Source organism: Lichenostomus cassidix, chromosome 1Ab (genome assembly GCF_008360975.1).
Source record: "Lichenostomus cassidix isolate B80296 chromosome 1Ab, HeHo_3.0, whole genome shotgun sequence".
Lineage (NCBI taxonomy): Eukaryota > Metazoa > Chordata > Aves > Passeriformes > Meliphagidae > Lichenostomus > Lichenostomus cassidix.
The window spans coordinates 9,045,420-9,067,111 of record NC_139481.1 but is presented as its reverse complement, the minus strand read 5'-3'; the positions used below and the strand labels follow the sequence as shown (position 1 = coordinate 9,067,111).

General features: G+C 43.6%; 1 protein-coding gene across 2 annotated transcripts; it reads left to right on the top strand.

Annotated features, from left to right (window-relative positions):
- The first annotated feature begins 5,593 nt into the window (after positions 1–5,593).
- On the top strand, positions 5,594–16,543 carry CREBL2 (cAMP responsive element binding protein like 2). Of its 2 annotated transcripts, XM_085049711.1 has the most exons (4): positions 5,655–5,838; positions 13,206–13,403; positions 14,484–14,631; positions 15,354–16,543. In XM_085049711.1, coding segments are annotated over exons 1-4 (363 nt in total). In that variant the 5' UTR covers positions 5,655–5,823; the 3' UTR covers positions 15,356–16,543. The 2 variants fall into 2 exon arrangements, with proteins under 2 accessions (XP_084905838.1, XP_084905837.1); XM_085049712.1 differs by lacking the exons at positions 13,206–13,403; positions 15,354–16,543 and having other exon boundaries at positions 5,594–5,838; positions 14,484–14,611.
- Positions 16,544–21,692: the final 5,149 nt, after the last annotated feature.

Below are 21,692 nucleotides of genomic sequence, written 5' to 3'. Positions count from 1 at the left end.
CACAGCAGCTATCCCAAATGCCCACTTGAGTCCCTTTGGGTCTTTGAAATATCCATTTCGGAGGAAGTCTATACCCAAAATACATGGAGCCTCTGGGCCAGTCACAATGGAATGTTCTTTCCACTCTCTTCCAGTCAGGCTCACCTCAGCTTTCACGAGGGTCAAGTCTTGTGATCCTCCTGTAACGCCGGAAATAGAAATAGGTTCTGTCCCCACATGTCGTGATGGGATTATCGTGCATTGTGCACCAGTGTCAACTAAAGCCTCGTATTCTTGTGGCTCTGATGTGCCAGGCCACCGAATCCACACTGTCCAAAAAATTCGGTTTTCCCTGGCCTCTACCTGGCTAGAGTCAGGGCCCCTCTAACCATGGTGGGTATTTGTGTTAGAGGTTCCTTCAACGGAATCAGACATATTGAGTAGAGCTACTTCCCTTCTGGTGGAGTTCCTTCTCTGAGTCTTGCCCTCCTTCAATTCACGCACTCGTCGTGCCATGACAGCAGTGGGTTGTCCATCCCACCTGTTCATGTTTTCTCCACTGTCACACAGGAAATACCACAACTCATGTCGAGGGATATATCCAGTTCTCATAGCTGAGGAGCGTCTGCGTGGGGTAGCAGAACCTCTGGTCTGTACTGCTGAGATTTGGAGAAGGCTGTCTTTAATCTCTTTACTGAGTTTCTCATGATTCTTCTCTATCTTATCTTCTAGTTTCTGCAGATTTGTTTCCACAGCTGAGATTCTTGCATTCATTGGGCTATGCACGACATCTGCATACGCCCGGAGTTTCCTTGTCATATCACGCACAGTCTCATGCCCGTCATCTTGCTTCATAATGGCTAAAGCAGAAGCATACCCTGATGGCCCAAGCTTTAGGAGTTTCCGCCACATCACAGGTGTACATTCTATCCTATCTGGGTCTATAATCGGATCTGGGTTTGCTATGTCCTCTGGGAAGACAATTTCTACCACTGCCATTTCTCTCACGCGTTGAATCCCTTGTTCTATGGTTCTCCACTGGGTTTGTTGCGAATAGAGATCGTCGGGATGTAGGTATCTTTCCCTCGCAGCTCTGATAGCTCGTCTCCAGAGGCTGCTGCAGTCAGGCCCATCTCGTATAGTTTGGTTGATATCTGGGTCACGTGACACAGTCCCTAAATGCCTTGCCTCAGTAGCATCTAGAAGTGTAACATCGCCTGCAGCATCCCAAAGACGGACTAACCAACTAATCACAGATTCATCATCTCGTTGGACATAATCTTTTCTTAGGCTGTGAAGGTCTCTCACATTCATGGATTCAACAATGACCTCTGACTCAGTTGCTGGCCTTGAGGGTCCCTCCCCACTGTCATCTGGGCGATCAGTCTTAAATTGGGCTTTCCTGCTCCTTGTAATAGGAGCAACTGCCATTGGCTTAGGCTCCCTTACTTCCTGTTCTATAATATCCGACAGTGTACGATAAGCATATGCCAGGGCCCAACATATTGCACTGCAGTTGTCTCTGCACTTCTCTTTCAGATACTTCCCCACCTCAGCTGGTCTCGGGATTTGTCCAGGGGGAAATTCCCAGTCTATTGGATCAGAGAATTTCTTTAAAGTTTTACCTATGTCCTCCCATACTCCACACCATTCAAATTTCCTCACATCTGGATTAGGTGCCTGCTCCTGCTCAGCCCCTCTGGACTTCTCAGCCCTCATTCTGGTAACACTGAACATCATATACACGGAAACTCCTAGGTAAAGCACCTGTACTACCAAGTTAATGGTCTCTTTAACATCCAGGGGAAACTGAATATTCTCAAAAGCTGATATACCAGATTTAAAGGGAAAGAGATGGGTGAGGAGCCAGGAAGCTTCACCCTCTACTTCTCTACCAGGTTGGGTAATATTACTAACAAAACTCCAAAACAGGTTACTAAAACTAGAGGAGGAAACTAACAGAGCATGTACATCTTTAACTGTTTCCCATACCTTCTTACAGATCGTCAGTATCACACACATTACTATAACAAGCCGGAGTCGTGTCCCTGATTGGTGGAAATTATACATTAGGGACAGGATTGCCCCTACCTGTTGGTAGGGAAACAAACCTATGTGCCAAACAGACAGTATTACATCAAACAACCTCCCATCAAACAGCATAGTGACTACTGATGGCTGTAATTCAATACCAAGCGATTAAAACCAGAATGCAATTATTAGGGTTTTTTCTTCACTTTCTCTAACCCCACAAAAGGTGTAGAACAAGTAATCAAGGCCCCACGTTGGGCGCCAAATATGTCCCGGGTTAATGATAAGACTCTCTCTCCTCCGAGAGCGAAGGGCCCCGACACCCCCTCCCCCACCCACAACAGAACCTCTCAGATGAAAGTGAAGAAAAAAACTATTTATTTAACAAAACCACGCAGAGTGCCCTACAAGGCACAGGGGAAGGGGAAAAACAAGGTGAAAGGCAGTTATTCAACCTGATTAAAAAGTCCTTTTTCAGACGCAGTCCCTCTCCTCCTCGCCCCCCACCCGGGGCCGGGTGGAGCTCCCCGGAGAGCTCTGCTGTCCTCTGGCCCTCCTGGGTCTCCGGGTGGCAAAGCAGATCGAAGAGAAGGGGTCCAAACGAGGAAAAAAGAAGAAGAATGGAAAAACGGGAACAGAGCTCACTCCGACCCCCGTCCAGCACGCAGTCTCTGCCGAGCGACGAATCCTCCCCCGGAGCGAGGCTTGGGGAAAATGTTTTCAAAAAAACCCGCGTTTCTCTCTGCGGCTGGGTGCAGTTAAAGGAACAGGACCACACATTTTTTTTCTTTCTTGGGCATATAAGCCAACGATAGGGGATAAAGGATTATCATATCATCAATCCAAGACACTTAGCTTCATCTTTACCTTCACATCCATAAATGAACTAATCTCAAAGGCTCTGAATCTCTAAAGACTCCACAAACGTACAGTGGAGCAATTTCAGCAAAATGCTTGATACCAAAAGATTGCAAGATTTATTCTTATTTCAAGCAAGCTTTCAGAGGAACAGATTTCGAACTGCCCAGTTTAACACATTTACAGTTCTAGGGAGAATAAACACCCTATTGGGATGTGTTGAAATAGGAGCACATGGTGCAAAATCACCCTGAGTTATGTCTCTTTTTTAGTCACACTGACATAAGCAATGATTTTTAAGCTATTGCCCGATTGCCAAACTCACTTTATTTATCTACCTCAAAATCTTTCTGGATCTCAGAAGCACAACCTTCTTTTAACAAATATTATTAATTTCATCAGGGACCTGCCAATAGTTACTGCACAAAATGATTTGTGACACTGAGTGTAACACAAGGTGGTATTTCCTTGGTGTACATCACTATGGTTTAGCAATAAAACCATCAGGATGTCTCAGAGAATCACTTAAGAGTTATCACTAGTAACCTGCAGTTAGTGGGGATGAGTTGGTCTAGTAAAAAGATCATCTGCTTTTACTTTAGCCAGGGAAGTTTTAATTAAAAATCTTAATTCATTTGTGAGTCTTTGGCAGTCAAAATGGTGACCTGTTAGAAAAAAAACCAAACAAACCCAAAACCAAAAAGAAAACAACAACAAAAGCAACCAAAAAAACCCCCAAAACAAACCCTCCCCAAAACAACAAACAAGCAAACAAACAAACCCCCCCAAACCACCAAAACCTGCTGAGTCAAGACTATTGGTTGTAAAGAAGGAGACACTTTTTAGGGAGAATGTGTGAACTTGGCCTTTTACTCTCCTCTGCTCTTCTCACACATTCCCCAGTATCCCAAACTGCTGGATCAGGGATGATGGAGAATACATGGTTCCCTTTCTGAAACATAAATCTATCTTATCCTTTTATTGAACTTGCTGTACTCTCTGCCTTGCAGTGTTCTGTGGCAGTAAGCTCCAAGGGTTCACTATTTGCTGTGTAAAGCACTTCCTCTAGCTGCTAAAATCAGTTTAAAATGTCATAATCCTATGCTCTCTCTGTATGTGCATGTATATAATATCCAGTTCCATTCACAATTGTTCTTGCTGACAGACTCCCACTCAGCTGGCATATCCGAATTCATCCAGGAGGACAGCAGAGCCAGAGAAAAGCAGACTGAAATGCATAGTTTGAGTTGTTCCCTGCTAACATACAGAAGCTCGTAAGTGCTCAGGCAGGGAACTTGTGCTTAGCCTGGTCAAAAGCTGGGAGCTCTGCTTCCTACGTGATATAAAGCAGCATGGTAGTGTGGGGTAATCTAGTGGGAAGAAAAGATGCAGCTATAACTTTAATTTGCTGGTTAAAAGGATTCTGGCCTTTCTGAATCAGCACCAGGGCTCTGTCTAATCTCCTTCCTCCACTCATGTTGCAACAGAGGGTTGCCTAAGTGAGCTATGTTGGCTCTTTGCCACTCAATATTTCCCTTCACCGGGGAAACCCCCAGCTGGCTTTTAAAGCCAGCTTTATGGCCCCAGGATAGTGCCAAAGGCAGCATGAGGCACCTCACCACCTTCTGGAAGAATTTGACGGCAGAGATGGGGGTGGGATCGCACCAGACAAGCTCACAGCAAACGATTCCTTCCGCGCTATGAGCTGACGCCTCTTGTTTAACACACTGATCATCCCTGCTTTTTTATTACTAATATTTCAAGGGGGACTTGCCAGAACTGACTCATTGTTTTTGGACTGGCAAATAGGAAGCAGTGTGCAAAGTGAGCAGTTAGACAACTGAGCAGCATATAAGCTTATAGTGAAAAAAAAAAGCTTCTGAAAGTTCTTTGTCTCTGCCATCTAGCAAGCATATGCCTCCAGGAGGAAGGGCTGTGATTCAGGGGGAAAATCCCACGACAAAGCCTTCAGCCCTAACAATTGCATGTAAGAGAGATTAAGTCATGGGAAACTCCTGTGAATAGAGCTGCATGAAGAAAAAGAAACATGCAGCAACATGAAACATGCCAAGCTTCAGGTTTCACTGCGAGCTCGAAATGTGGGCTGTGTTTGGAGGATTGTGCACTGGGGTGTCTGTGCTCTGCAGCCAGCACAGGCCTCATTGCAAGGGACAGACAGAGGACTGTCGTGTGCATGGCCTGGCTTGACAGCAAGCATTCAACAGTAAATCTCCTCCATGTGTCCACGTGGAAACGAGAGGGAACTGAGTATTCTCAAAGGATTATAGGGACTGCTTCTCCAGGCTCAGTACCGTGTCCAGGTGGCCTGGAAAACTCAGCTCTGTCCTCAAGAACTCTTACGGCAAAGCAAGGCAAACAACATCAGAAAACTTAAATTTGTTGTTTTGTTTTTGTTATTTTTTCTTTTTTTTCATGTAGCTCGAGACACCAGGGTCGGAGCCGGCAGCCCTGGCCCCACCAGCCCCAGGTCACCATTGCGTAGCCATTGGGATTGCGGCAGAGAAGCTGTGGAAAGCCGCGAGCGTTAGAAAAAACCCAAAAAACACCAACAAAACAACAAATTCGGCTGCGGTGGCGAGGCGGGGAGAGCGCCCGCAGCCCCCTGGGAAATGTAGTTCGCCCGGCCCGGCCGGCGAGGCGCGGACCAATCGCCGCGCCGCTCCTGGACTTGGCCTTTCGGGAGTTGTAGTTTATTCTGTCCCCACCAGGGCAGCAGCCAATGGCGACGGGAGCGTACAAGACTACAATTCCCAGCGTGCACCGCTCTGCCGGCGCCACGGCGGCCATCGGCTGTAAACAAACATGGCGACGGGCGCTGGTGGCGGCTGCGGGCGGCCCTGAGGCTCTCTGGCCGCCGGGGCTGCGGGAGGGCGGGCGGATCTGCCTGCTCTCCGTGCGGGACTGCGGCCAGGCGGATCGGGGCTGGCGGCACACATGGATGACAGCAAGGTAAGGGGCTGTGGGGCCCAGCCGGGAGCTGGAGCCTGGGGCAGCCGCGGAGGCTCTTGGTGCAGAGATCTTGGTTCTGAAATGTGCTCCTGAAGGGCTCTGCTCGCTGCAGCCGCCAGCAAGGAGGGCTTGCCCACTTCGGTCTTGCTTGCAGCGCTTCGGTGCTGCTTCGGGCGTTTCCTTAAAGCTCCAGGCGTGGGCCAAAGGCTGGATACAAGCAGTGGTGTGGTGCAGTGGCTCATGCTCCCAATAGCACCCTGAATTTGTTAGATAAATAGCAGCTGTGCACAGATGGTGAGGTACGAGGGCAGCAAATCGGGCTGCAGCTGTACGGGCTGCTGGAGCTTGGATTCTTGCAGCACTGTCTCTTGAGAGCAGCACAGGCATCCCTGAAGGTGCAGGGCTTCCACTTGAGCAGAGCCAGACACGAGAAGATGCTCAAGGGATGCATCTTCATGGCTTGTACCGCGGTGTGCCTACAGCAGGGCCTGCGGGGACAGCTGCTGTCTGCTCCGTGCAGCGTTCTGCAGCTCACACTCTCTGAGGAGTTGGGGTATTTCAGCTCACCGGGGTGCTGGTCGTGGTTTATCCCCGGGGTCGTGCTGGAGACACCACTGGAATTTTACTGGAGCAAAATTACACAGCCTGCGCTGATCTGCCTCAATTCAGAGCAGGAAAAATACTTGATAAAATTTCTTCAGGAATAAAGAAGCATAGAAGCTATCAATAATTTGGCAATGCACAATCCACAGAATGTGTTGTAAGGATATAAAAAGTTTATGGTGATCTGCTATTTTAAACAGGTGTACTATTTTGCTTTATTAAGGCCTTGTCTGAAAGCTGTGAAGGAGGTTGGGGGAAATCTGCATCACTGATGTCTCAGCTCTGAGAACTGCATGAAAGTTTGTGTAATTGGGGCAGTAGTTTAGAAGATCCAGAAGATTGAGTTCTGGAGACATATATAGTATTTTCTGATTTTTATTTCTTTTTGTGTTCTTCTCTGTCAGGCTTATGTTATTTGTACTACCCAGCTTCCAGATTTTTCATTTAAAAATTATTTTTGATCTACCATTGTGTCATGTCATGTGGAGTCCTGACAGTCTGCCTTTTTTTCTTTTCCTGAAACATTTTTTTGACATATTTACTAAATAAAATTAATCTTTTCACCCAGTCAGTAAGACAGATCTTTGTGGGGTTTTTTTTGTTTTGTTTTGGGGTTTTTTTGGGGTTTTTTTTTTGTTTGTTTGGTTTTTTTTACCTGATGTTGATTTGAATAGGGAAAAACCAAAAACCAACAGAGTGGAATATTGACTCTTCTTCCTATCTCCTCTCTCAAGCACAGTGTTTGTAGTTCATGAGGCTGCAGGTCACCCTGAGGGTTTGGTGACTCTGTTCAGGAGATGCCATTTCCCTTGGGAGAGCTCTTCCCCTTGCAGGTTGCTGTGTCAGGATGAGACAAAGCACTATTTATACCTCATTTTATGGCCACTGTGGTTACAACTGGAGCCAGCATGTCCTTGAAATCTCCTAAAAATTCCACTGAGTCATGCTTTCCTCCTTGCTGAGAGGGTTGGCCTGTGAAGGGAATTTCCCTGCAAAAACCCAAGCAACTGAATTGTGTTGGTAGTGTAGTGAGCCTTCTAGAGCTGCCTCCACCCCAGTGCAGTGCTTTTCTTCGGCTGTGTGAATTTCAAATTGAGCTTGCAGGCTGTAATGTTTTCCCTAATTCATAGTGCACTATAATTGAGCCTGATCTGGTTTAAGAGAGCATTACAAAAATGGTTCTTGTTGACATATTCCTCGAAACTGGAAGGAAACAGTAAGAAGTAAAGGGAGAGGTAAAATAGCTTAACATCAGATCTAGGAACATTTCATGTTTCAGTTCTGATGGACATCTGTAAATTATTCACACACAAAAAACCCCCAAACCCAAAATATTACCTTCTTTTCTTCTACAGAACTGCTTTTAAACTTGGGGTTGTTCAGGTACTGGCCTCACTTCTTGCTGTGGTTTGAGCTATTTTAGGGTATGTAAGGGAAAGAGTTCAGTGATGTACCTGTTTGTTGGCAATTAATTCCTGTTAAAACAACACTTGTGCATCTCTGAAGTATTTAGAGGAAAAAGGAGAAGCTCTGTTATAGTGGGTGGTATCAACCTTTATGAGTGAAATGTCTTACTTTACAAGACTACCTATAACATATATGTTTATTATATGCATTGGGAAACAGAGAACAGGGACTAGGATAAGAAGTATTTTTCACGTTCTTGTTAATTAACATTAAAATGCAGTTTTATATAGCTAACTGCAGTCTTCTGTATTAATTTCAGAGGTTTTTACAGGGGACCCTGACAATACCTATCTGGGTAATTAACTTTTAAGTTTAAGGCGAGAAATGAGAAATAAAAAGAGTTTTTAATATCAGATCACTGTTGTTATTCCAGTGAAGTTAAAAACAAATTAACAAAAACCAAACCACCACCAAATAAGATTTGGGTTGCTCTCTTTTATTACAAATATTCTTGCCTTGCACAGAAAAGATATATTGTTATATTTATGGATCCAGCAACTGTTGATGCCTTGCTCTGGTGTTCTCAGTGTGCTGGAGAAGTCTTCCACCCCGGATCATGTCCAAAGATAAAGCATTCTCATTGCTGCCTGCTAGGAAATATAAAACCTTAACAGCTTTGGCCATAATTTGATATGAGCAATTTCAAATCATTACATGTTTTAAGAAGCTGCTGCTCAGCATTGCTCAGATGATGTCTGCTCATATTTGCAAGGAGTGAGTAAAATGGAGGAGCTTAAACTCTCTAAACCAGCAATTGCAGTTTTATTTCATTATTACTGTGGGCTGGGAGGATACACATGGTAGAGTTAGCTGATCATCCCTGAGCCTAGGTGGTGACAGGTGTAGAAAGGTTCCTGCTTTCTGTCAGTGTGAACTGAGAGAATGTGCAGGGTGCAGTGGTGGACATAATTCCCTGTGTGAGGCTGTAAGCCCTTCCTGGGGAGAAGAGGAGGGCTGTCACCTGTGGAGTGGCAAGGTGGCATCTGAGTGACTGCTGCCCTGAACATCAGCTTACCCATCTGCAGAACACTTTATGAAAACTTGATATTTAGTCCCAGCTCATGCATTTTTAAAACAGACATTGCAGCAAAGACAGTCTTCTTTATGCATCTGTGCTGAACATGACACTCTTAGTACATTAAACACATTGAATGATGGGAGTTTTAGGATTAACTTCTATTGACACATCTGCTTAAGACCTAGTGTGTGCTCACTAAATGGTATCCTACGTTTTTGAATCATTATCAGATGCATTTTGTCTGCCAGTGAAAGTAAAATAATTTTGTTAGGCATATAAAATACCATGCAATGGAGGAATAACTAGCTGGGTTTTGTACTGCTACTGTGAATGGTATACTTTAAAGGAAGGTCAGAAAACTTCATCTTTATTAGGAGACTTGTGACTGGCTTCATTTGCTTTCTGATTTTGTGAAAATGTTTGCAAGTGGGAATAGATTCTTCCCCCTTCTACTGTAACGCAGCACTTAGGTTTTATTTCTTGCTAATAATTTTTATAGTTTGATATAAATTCTGTAGATGATCAGCAGTTCCATGCTAAGTTAAGCTCTGCAGACCTATACCTTCAGCTGCCAAGACAGTGAAGAGTCTGCTGAAGATGGTTCCTTGAGCTGGATCTCAGGTACTGGTTGCTGGAGCTGCTTGTTGATTGGTAAATGAACTCAGAGCTTCTGGAAGATGCTGAGCTGGTCAGTGTGCTCAGCACTGCTGATCAATGGTGCTGAGCAGTTCCTCAGATGGTGTTGTTTTAATCTGCTGAATTGATTCAAACCTGCAGATGTCGTGATAAGGCCAACTTCACCACAGTCCAAGGGGCTCAGCTCCTCAGGGCTGTGAATGCTAGCAGCTGTATTATGTGTGCATCTCCCTCCTGAGGAGGACCTCTCTGCTGTGCATTCCGGCAAGGATTTTGGAGAGATCTGCTGCATCCTTCTAATAAAATAAAAAAAAATCCAGAAGTCTGAAGGATTTTCTATATCAGGTTAAGTAATTGCAGGTATTTCTGATTCCAAGTCAAAAACCTTTGTGCTGAACACTGATGGGAGGCAAGAATGAGGCAATAAGGCAACTTATGATCTAAGTAGTGTATTAAAAAGGAAATCATGGGTTCATAGAATAGGCTGAGTTGGAGTGGACCCATCAGGATCAACGAGTCAAGCTCCTGGACCTGTGCAGGATACCCCAAGAATCACACTGTGTGCCTGAGAAAAGTTATGTTCTTCTGTTTTCTGAAGTCTGAGTGAACTGAAATAGGAGCTTGTTCAGATCTCTAACTAATGCATGACATTATTAATATTTCTCTGAAAATTTTTCTGATTAATGTTGTTCTGGGTCTTGATTGCGTATGACTCCCTGAAAAAACCCCAAATCCCTGCTGCTGAATGCTAATAGATCACATCCCTTTATAAACTCCAGAGGAATACAAAGGGACAAAAAATGTTTGCTTGGTCTGTTGCCATGTTCAGCATCAGCTATCACTTCTGCTTTGTCTTCTTTCTGTCACATCAGCATAGCAACTGAGTAGGCAAACATGACTAGGAGCCAGGCAGATATGGTAATGCTGGATGGGGGCAAAGGATTTCTCAGGCCTCTTTTTCCCCAGCTGGGTTGCTTAAGGTTACAGCAGGAGCTTCTAAATATTGGTGAGGAAAAACTGACGAGGATGCAGGATTTGATTAAATTGCTTACCATTGGTACCTTTGCAGGCTGATATGTAATTATGTGGTGAACTCTAGGAGGTGTGAAGACAGTATGAGTCTTTGGGGATGGTGTGAAGGCAGATTATTAAGGCTAGTTAGTGCTTGGAGTCAAAAGGGAAGGAAGCTTTTCATTATTTCCATAGTCCTGGTGGTTAGAGCGTTGGCAAGCAACCATGGTTGAAGAGGTACAAGGCTTTTTCCTGCCATAAGGGAGTTTGTGTGCAGGGCTGCTGTGGTGGTGAAAGATACTGGAAGAGAGAGCAATTAGCACACCTATCTGTAGAAAGCTCTGTGGGGTGACCAAAGGGAAAGTGATTTATGGCTAATGGTGGATCCAGGATGCATTTGCAATGTGCTAAGCAGTCCTTAACTTGCTGCTTGTGAGAAAAGGTGTGGTGGGAACCACTCACCTGCCTGAGCTGGGGGGAAAGGGCATGGCTGTGAATGCTCCTGTGCAGGACTAGCACTCGAGGTACTGTTTTTCTCACCCAGCAGTGTGGGGTGTTCTGGGGCCCCAGCCTTGAGTGCCAGAGCACTCGAGTTCTAGAGGGTCAGAACCCAGAGTGGCAAAGGTTTTTTAAGAGAGCTGCAGTGTGTCTCTACAAGATCGTATCTAGCTCTTGAATTCAAAGATTTTCTTTGATCTACCTTGCCCTGGCACAAAAAAGCCTCAGGTGCTAACAGTCTTTGAGAACTGAAGTACTTTGGCTGTAGTGTGTATAATGTAATATCCATCAATCTTCCAAGTGCAAGTAATAATAGATAGCAAATGGTGAGTGCCTACAGCCCCACCTGGGAAGACTGTAGTTCTGCCTTCTGCTGAGCTGGGAGCATGGGTCATGCCATGCATATCCAGGAGTGTTTGTCCATGAGAGGACAGACCTTTTCATACCTGATAGAGGACATTTTCCCTTCTTTGGAGCTCCTGCCCCTGCCTTGGCCACATCTGGTTAGTTTTATCTTACTTTGAATGACACTAGATTTTCTGAACTAGAAGATCTTAATGGGAGCACCTTGATGGAGTAAAGAATTATTCAAACTGTATTCAGCAGTTCAAGTGTAGAAGAGCTCAGTTTTTTTCCCTTTGCTCTTCTGAATGTGTTGAGTTTGTTTCATTATCATAGATGTCCATTAAGTACTTTCTGTTCCTCCATTTGCTTATGGTAGGCAGCTACTCCTGAATAAATTAGGAGGGACAATACAGAGAGGGTAGGATTATGTTGGCATGTGATTGTTGACTCACTTTCCAAAGAAAGAATAGGCTCAATTGTATAATCCTTTTTTCCCCTCTTCATTCTGGCACATCAATTCACTATGTTATTGTTTTTATTGCAGCTTGCTAAGTTTGCAGAACAAATGACTTCTTTGAATGTTAAAAATGACTTATTTTGTAGCTTTTCACAGTAAAAGTGCCTTTTTTTTTTAGTGATGAACTCTGATATTTTTGAACACTGCCTATTAGAAAAAGTCTTGTCTGTATATGGGATGGTGAAATACTCAGGCAGCAGTGAAATTCTTCTATGCAGGTGTGTGTGTTAGGTGTATTTCTCCACACCCCCTCCAGTCAAACAGTGTGGTCAGAATGCAAATAAAGAGAAATCCTCACCTCAGAGGGGAGCTGGGGTGTGTGGCTGATGTAATGCTTACAGGGTGATACTACTCAATGAGCAGTGAGCTAAGCTTCAGATCATATGTATGACTTTCTTGTGCCATACTCCCATGTTAAGAGTGAAATATTTGGGTGGGGAAGCGCAGAGTAAACACAGAGGAAATGCTTCTTTTTTTCCTGTTTAATTTATTTGTATCAGGACAAGCTTTCAGACCTGTAAAAAAGGAACCACAAAGAGGGGAAAGGGATTGCAAAACCTGCATTCCGTAAGGCAAGAAACTAGGGAGTTACATTTCTGCAAGGGATCTGAGTTAGGAACGGGGACAGTTGAGCACTGACAGGTTGTGTGAGGAGGTGTGAGGAGACTCACCAGGCTGTGTATTAATGTTTTGAAGCTGAACATGGCCAGAGTGGTGATATACTACTAGAGCAGAGGCAGCAGAGGTAGGACTCGGTGTGACTGAGTTCCCTGTTTAGGACAACTCCTCAAGATTCCTTGGAAGGAAATCTGACCCAAGGAAGCTCAGAGGGCTAGTGAATAATTCTGAATTTAGAACAGGCTGAAACTGTTGACTGCAGCAAAACTAAGTTTTGGATTATATTGATAGAATTTTTTCTAAATTATAGTGGTAAACTCCATAATATAATCTTTCTAGACCTGTCAAGTACTAGAGCAGGGGCTTTTGGTGTTATGAAACCAATTTCACTACAAGTTGACTATGCCTCCACAACACCCAGGTTCTCTCCTAGACAGCTGAAGTAATGTGATCAGTTCTGGTCTCTCTAGTATGAGAGAGAAATAGAGCCACTGCAGAGAGTCCTGAGAACTTCATACTGCAGCATTCTTATTTCCTCTGTTGTTCCAGAAAGTATATGCAAGATTTTATACTTGGGACCCTCAGTAGTTACAATCCCATGGTTCCAGCATTACTTCTGCAGAACAGGATCTTTACTGTGCCCTTCCTTTCCAGGTGGTTGGAGGCAAGGTAAAGAAACCGGGCAAACGAGGTCGTAAACCAGCCAAAATAGACTTGAAGGCAAAACTTGAAAGAAGTCGTCAGAGTGCAAGAGAGTGCAGAGCCAGGAAGAAGCTGAGGTACCAGTATCTGGAAGAGCTGGTTTCAAGCAGAGAGAGAGCCATCTGTGCTCTCAGAGAAGAGCTTGAAATGGTAAGGAACTGTCACTTAACCTAACCCTCAGTATTATCTGGGACCTGTCCTCATGAATATTTGTTCTCCAGACCACAGTGACTGACAGTGGCATTTGGTTGGCCAGGAGGTATCAAAACATCAGATGCATCCAGCTGTTTGCCTGCTTTGGTGTGTAAAATATGAATTCATGTCACAAGTTATCTGCTGGTTCCAAACTGGAAGCAAGCAAAGAAAGTGCCATTGCATTTGAGTCCATTGTCTTCAAGATGTTTGGATTTGAGAAGACAGAGGTAGATTGTGGAAAGAGGAGCTAAATATCAGGGGGGAAACACATATCCACAGTGTGTCATTGCTTTCTGTTGGGGAGGTGGATTCTTGCAGCATGCTCTGTGTAGATGGTTCCAGCCTGTCTAGCGTGGGGATCTTGGCCAAATAAGCGGTATTAACCAAAGAGAATGTTTCATCTGGAAATATAGACACAGCTCCTCAGTGAGACCACTGAAATGTCACCAGCACTGAGGATATTGCCTTGACCTGGCTTTAGAGCTGACCAATGGGCAGGGCTGATCACTACGAGGCAGTAGGTTTAGGATCAGGTGAAAAGCCATTCAATGATCCACATGTTTTTTGGTGTGCTTCAGGGTTTGGAAATGAAGAATTTCAGATGAGGGAAGCAGAAATAAGGCACATGTGCTTCAACTGTGCCTTGCGCAATGGGAAAGGACCTCTTAATAGTCCATCAGCCCCAGAGTCATGTGAAATATTTGTTTTTTAACAGGCCATGAACTGGAACGGTATTCTCGCATGCCAGCAGCGAGAAATGGCACAGAGTGTTCCATGTTGTTTAATAATTACAGTATTCTGTCTAGTGCTGCCTCTGAGTAGCAGTTTATTGACTGAAAGAGGCTTTGCTGAGGCCAGGTATGCAGCCAGGGACACGTGCTCAGCTCATTAGTGCTCTGCTGTTTCATAAGAGGCTTCAGCTCAGTAAATTCAGACCTTAAATGAATATACCGGAAGGTAAAGATTACAGCCCTGTTTTGTCTGCTAATGTGATCCTGGCAGTTTGCTAATGCCTAATGTGTTTGCATATTTCAGTACAAGCAGTGGTGCATGGCCATGGACCAAGGGAAAATCCCCTCGGAAATAAAAGCCCTGCTAACTGGAGAGGAGCAAGGCAAAGCACAGCAGAACTCAACCAAACTTGCCAAGGCTGCAAAGACAGAAGCAAACAGCAGCAATCCCTGTAAGTACCCAGCCTTATGATTAATTCCTATTTTGTTACATCTTTTGTGGTGTAGGAGGAAGGCTGTGGTGTAGGAAGAAACATAAGGATGTGCTTTTGGGCACAAATAGTTGATTGAAGCAAAGAGCTTAGTGGGTGGTACAAAGACTCTGTGTAATGTTTACATGGACAACACAGAAATTACACTATAGAGGAAGCTGAGCAGTTATTTTAAAAGAAGACTCCTTGTGTTTCACCAAAACCTGTGGAGACTTGTGAAGACCTTAATCGTTCACGGCATTTTCTGTTCTCTTAGTGCAAGGTAAATGGAGCGCATAAAACATACTTGAATTTTAAGAACTCCACCAAGAAAACATTATTCTAGCTGCAAGCCCTCCAAGAGAGAGATGCTGGACTTGGGATTTTCTATGGAGTCTTCTTTCTGACTCCTTTGTGCTTGTGCAGGGAATGGAATAGAGTTCTTCTGGGAATTGGAAGGTGAAAAGATCATGTGATATAAAGTGATATTCCTGATAAATATATGCAAAGGAAGAGAGTTAAGGTATAGCATGGGTAATGCTATATCTTACTTCTAATTTTGTAACAGTTCATGCTACAGGCTAAATTACACTTCACTGAAAATTTTTTAAAAATGGACATTTCTAGCTTTATGTTTTTAAGAATGAACATGAAAACCACCTTTTTAACCACAGCAATCTTCCCCCCTGGTGCATCATTTGCAGGAGGCTGATGCAGAACCTTCCGCACTGCAGCAGAGGTGGCTCGGGAGCTCGCAGAAGGAAGAATGCTGTTCTGAGGAGTGGATACATCCCCAGGTGCAGGGGGAAGGATCCCAGGCTGCTCTCTTCTCTTTGCTGCTCCCCACATGACATTCTTTGATCATGGTGTTCCTAAGGCTTTGTGGAGTGGGGCTTTTGGGGCAGTGGAGTGTTTGGGAGTGTTTGTGGAAGCGGAGCCTTGTTCTTCCTTTTGCTACACTGCCCTCCCCAAATACAGCTATGGCAGCTTTGGGGCATTCCCAGCATGAGAGTGGGGCTGCTTTTACATCAGAGCCCAGAATTAGGCTGGCTTTGTGTTTGGTGGTTACGTGGTTGTTAACTGTTGTGGGAGTCTGGGAGGTTCTGTAAAAGAAAAGCAAGAGAAGGATCTCGTAACAGCTTTGCTACAGCCAAACCCAGTCCTGTAGGTCAAGGAGAAGGAGCTGTAACAAAAGCTTGAGTAAGAAGGTTTATAGCAATGTCATTTGTAACCTAAATGAAGGCGTTCCTCTCGGCATCTGCCTGTAACGCAGCGTGTCTTTTGCGTGACTGGGATTCTTAAAGAGAGGTACTAGATTATTTCCTGCTTCTGCCCACACTTCTTCCACCAGGTGCATTTTCCACCTGCCATGCTCCTGGTGAGACAGTCAAGGCCTGTCCCTGCATCCTGCTTCCAGCAGGGAACAGCAGCTGTTCCCTCTCACCCACTGGGCCCTGATATTTTTCTGTAGCTGCCAACTCTTTGGGCCCAAGTACCTTTCTGGACAGCAGTTTAATGTGAATTCTGCTGTGCTGTCCTGGTTTCCCAGCCAAAGATAATGCCTGGAACTGGTAGCGAGGAAAGCAAGTTGCATCAGTTTGATTTTGTGATAATGAAGGGGATGGCAGAACTCCTGGGGCTGATGTACTCACCCAGTTATTGACAGATATTGACCTGCCACTTTCCTCACTGCTCTTTCTCCTGGATGTGCTTTTTGTATTCATAGGAGGCAAGGTGGAGAGTGGAGCTATCAGGATTTTCAGAGGGGGTTTGGCTTGCTTATTCTGTTTTGTTTATGACAATGTCTTTCTCTGTATTTTATGAAATGCATGGAACATTTTTAAATCTTATGTTTTCAGCATTGTTTCATAGAATAAATACTATAATGAATGACTTTGCTAGACTGAATGTTGCCTTCTTTTTATTGAACTAGTTGGATCTGTTTAGCAATCGAGTGCCGTGTTCCAGTGTACAGAACAATTATTTTCAGAATTCTGTTCTAAGCACCTATATGGTGAACCTTAATGGTTTTAAGTTTATTATTTAGACCATGCCACCATGTACTTAGTTAGCAATTGGTAGAAATGTTGCACAGACACACAAGACTATTGTGAAAGGCTAAGTCACACTGAGGTAGAGGTGGGGATGACATGAGGGTTCATGTTGTGTTGTCTGTGTCTTATCCCACCCATCCCCATCCCCATCATCCACCCCTTGTGCCTGAAGTTCTGCACTGCGGTTTGTCCTGTAAGGTAGTAACAAAGCCAACCCATAAGTTTGGAGATTTTTGTCAATGTTGAGTCCTTACCTGTCCTTTTCTTGGATTTCTACCCTAGGCCTGATGTTCAGAACTATACTCTTTGAACGTTGTAGTTGGATTTATAACATGATCATACTAGAAGTATAATGGGTTATTTTGGGTTACCACTAGTTTTACACAGTCTACTTTCAGATGTAAACAATGTATCATAATTAGACACATATTTAAAATGTTATGCATATGCTTAAGTGTCTTTCAAAATCAGGGATGTAGAAAACATGCAGAGGAGTTACAGTATGTGACCAGAACTGCCCTGCCCAGCACTAGGTAACGTGACAAACACAGCTGTGATCTCTCTAGAAATACCCTGCTTGCTTTCTTCCCTCTTTCTGTGTTTCACTTGCTGTGATACCAAACAAGAAGCCTCTCAGCAGAAAGGTTTCTTTTCTGGAGGAAATGGAGAGTTGGAATTTCTCGTTGTGGTGAGCAGCAGTTTCTTCTGTTCCATGTTGTGGTGGCTGCTTTCCTTGCCTTAGTCAGCACTTGATGTTACAGGACTGTGTTTGGCAAGTCTGGGCCCAGCTCTGTGGCACAAATAGTGGTATCCATGTTCTAACAGGATTTTTTTGTGCTTCATGCAGATGGGCAGGAGGCCTGTTACAGCCTCCATCATCCTTATTTGTCCTGCAAGCAAAAATCTGAGACATGGACTTACAGCTCAAAGAGCAGCTTTTCCATCTGCTCTGGATGCTGTAGTCTGTTACAAAATGTAGGATTCCCAGCAGCAGTCACTCATTAAAGTTCCGTGGCTTCCATCACAAGGCAGATTGTGCTGTGTTATACATTTTTTGGCCTTGGCTGGGTCTCTGGGAGTCCTTTATTTTGGACCTTGAAGTTTGACAGTTCCCCTTGAAAACCAGCAACTGTTTGTGGTTTTTGCTTGCTTGCTGCTCTGAGGCTTGCACTCTTCATCCACGTTGGGGTGGCTCCTAGAAGTGATACAGCCAGGTTCTCTAGGCAGGAGTCTCATCTAGTTCCCTAAATAACAGAGGGTGGTATATTCTTACCCTCTCTTTGTGTAAGATGGGTACAGCCTTTCACTTGTTTCTGCTGCAATGAGTGAGCACAGCTGCTTCTCTCTCACAAGTACTGAAGACAGGAAATAAGCCTGGAAATGCCTCATTTTCCCACTTGCCGTGGAAATCTAATGCTCAGCCAGAACCATTTGCCCAGCTAAAGGTGAGTATCTCTTGGAAACTATCCACAGTCTTTAAAAAACACTGTCTGTACTATTTGGTGTTTACACCAACACTAGAACTCCTGTTAGGGTTCAGTAGTAAGACTGAACTCAGTGGATGATGATGGACTAAGCACTGTACAATTACACTAATACTTTTGTGGAATGTAACCCCAGGATGTACCAGATCAGATGCAGCTTCATAAGAAAAACATCCAGTAAGTCATGTCTTTTTATGTGCTGTGTATGTGCTGCATGCATGTAATCCTGCAGTGAATACACTTAATTGGCTCATCACTTAAGTGATGAACATTTTGTAATTGTGTAAAAAAGAAAAAGAAAATAATCACAGTTTGCTGTCATAATTGGATAATAAGTGTTTGTCAAAGAATTAGTATCCTGTTAAGTGTTTTTCAAATACTATCTTAACTTGTATCAGGGGGTTTTTAAAATATATTAGAGAAATTTCAAAAAGCTTCATTTTGACAGTAAAATCTGGCTAACTTTGAGAGCGCCCGTGACTGATTGTTTTTCCTGTCCTTTCCCTTTTACATTTTTGGCTGAAGATCAATCTACATCAGTAATGAATCTAGTTTTTCCTGAAGAGCTGGAGAAGGTTTGGGATCATAGCTCCATTTGATACTTTCCAAGAAATTACAATCTCTATAATTACCTATAAAATTACTGTTAATGTAAGAAGCAACTGTTTGAGACTAGTCTCGAAATGTGGAGAAATCAGAGGAAAAGCTGAAATAAGAACCACAGTCCTCCTCATCATGCTCAAGAGTTCTGAGTGACAGAGGATGGGCTGATGTAGAAATCCCTGTTGGAGGTAAGCAAGGCAAAATACCAGTTTGTGAGTTACTGCTCAGTGTGTGCCACTGAGCCTTAATTTCTCCATAAGTTATGACAATAACTGACTTTCTTGCATGACTCAGTTGTGAATGTATAGAAACCATAAACTTCCAATCCACAGTAAAATCTGAGGTATCCCACACTGAATAGCACATCAGTGGACTAAAATTCAGCTGATGCTGTATTTATGGAATGTACAGATTTTTGTAGGTAGATCTATTGTGGCCTTCTGTTACCTGAGGGGAACCTGTGAGAAAGATGGAGAGGGACTCTTGACAAGGGCCTGGAGTGGCAGGACAAGGGGGAATGGCTTCAAACTAAAAGAGAAAAGGTTTAGATTAGATATTAAGAAAAAATTTTTTACTGTTAGCATGGTAATTGGTTGCCCAGAGAAGCTGTGGATGCCTTGTCTCTGGAGGTGTTCCAGATCAGGTTGGATCTTGAACAATCTTTAAATTGCCGCTAGAAAATGTTGTAATTGGCCAGCTCATGATTTTCAGCAGCACTTCATTGAAAACAGTAAACTAAAAAACCTAAGCTGCTCTTCAGTTTCTATTTTTTCCTCCATAAAAAGCACCTGAGAGGCAGGACTTTTGTTTCCATAAGTAGTACAAGATTAACTCTACTTTTTTATGTGTCAGCCTGTAACTCACAGCTGGCTTAATCAACACCACTGACATTAACTGCTGCTTCAAGCAATCCTTGTGTATGATCTCTGTGTGTTTGGGTGGGTATTAGTGACATTCCTAACTATGCTGCAGCTGATAGGTGCTCTGGTGATTAATAAATGTGTGAACAAAAGACTACAAGTGGATTATAAAATGTGTGTTTTCATGAGACAGGCTGTTCAGTGTGAACAGAAGTAACCCATGAAGGGTGACTTACTCCCATACCTTCTTTTTCATGGCAACTTCCAAAATATATTTTGATCAAGTTTGACAGTACTGCCAACAGCAATGCTGGGTGTTCCTGTGGTAGAGCACTCCAGCAGTGTATTCCAACTCCATCCTTATGTGGCATGCTCCAAGTGCCTGCTGGTGTGAGAACAGTCCTTTCCTGCTCCTTTGAAACACAGAGCTGGCCATGTTGCTAGGTCAGTGTTGTCTGGTTTGCATTTCAGGGCTTTTTCTTTCCTCTCCCCTTTGAAATCTCCTTTTTGGAATGCATTCCTTCTTTGGTACAAAGAGTGCTCTGCGAATCTTCTTTCTTCCCCAAGTGGCCTGGCAGCTATTCTAAAACGCTGTCAAGGGTTCCTTTTCCAGAGGACTGTGTGTGGGTAACCATGAGTTACTCTGCAGTTTCTGCCCCTGCACACATGTGCCACACCCACCAGCTCACCCCTTCTGCATTGCCAGCTCTGTGACATCAGCATAAATACCCCTTCTGCCCTGTCCTTAATAACAGCATTGCCCTTTTGTAGCCCAGGACCCTCTTGTTTCTCAGCCTAGCACAAGCAGTGCTCATACTGCCTCACCCCAGAGGGTTTTTTGCTTGCTCACACCCTCCTTCTGATGAGCTGAATGATCAGGAGGAAGGTGACAGCGTTAGCAGACAGCAGTGATGTTGTTCAGTAGATGCTGGGCATGTATTGAAATAGTTCTGCAAGGCCCAAAGTGTAATTCTTCTTTCACTTGAAGCATTGGGATTTAGGTGATTCTGTTACTTGTAGTTCTGTCCAATTCTGGGTTGCTCAGCATTTTCAGCAGGGGTTTCAAACAAAAGGGCAAATTCAGTTTAGGTTTTCATATCTGAAACAGTCTTTGTAGTTAACAGAGGGATTAATTTTAAAAATTTTGGCCCAACATCATTTATCTTATGAACATAACCCAGAAAATGTTTCATCAAAGTAAATACAGTAGCAGTGTTAGTTTTCCATTTAAATCTGAAATCGTGTGGGATCTCAGGTAGTGAAAGGGGAAGGAGGTATCTTCTAGCTTTCTAATTAGCTAATTACTCTTGTGACAAGTATGTGTGCAAACCTTCCCGAGGTGATGGTGCTGCAGGGATCTCTTGATGAGAACAGTGTTACCATTCTGCATTTCTCATTACTTTATTCTTAGGGTTTCTCACTTTCTGAAATAAAGTAGTAATCAGCTTTTTAATTACTGGTACACCAGTGGAACCAAAGTTACTTGCTGTGGGTGTTTGAGAAACAGCCAATTAACTATTCCAGCTTTTTAGATTAATGTAATCTTTTTTTTCTTTATTTTTTTTTTTGCATTAGCCATTTAATGTTGTCATCATTTCAAACCAATGCCACTAAACGAGGGGCATTGTTAATGGAACTGATATTGTCTACACATGCTGGCAGATAAAAAAGGCTGACTGACAGCTGGAGAACAATGATAAAGGTTGTCTGTTTTAATCCCTTTGCCCTGAGCTACTTGAGGAATGAGCACAGTTGCAGTTCTGTGAATGTATTAATAAAAAAATGTAGGCAGAATGATGAATGGCCTCTTGTGACTGCTTCCATTCACCTTGCATTTTTTTTCTGAATCGTCTCCTTTTTCATGAAATAGGGCATAGAAACAAAACAATTGTGCCTGTTACTAATACAGCTTAGCCTTGGTCTGTCAGAAATACTGCCACCAGCTGTAATTTTAAATATCACCTGTTAGCATGGATTAAAATTATTTTCTTTTTACTGTAAAACTGCTTTTCTGTCTTTAACTGTCTTTCATTTGCAAGAAA

Coding starts and splice junctions, on each gene's coding strand:
- CREBL2 (XM_085049711.1), top strand. Junction 13,404..14,483: donor TCAGAGAAGAGCTTGAAATG/GTAAGGAACTGT, acceptor TGCATATTTCAG/TACAAGCAGTGGTGCATGGC.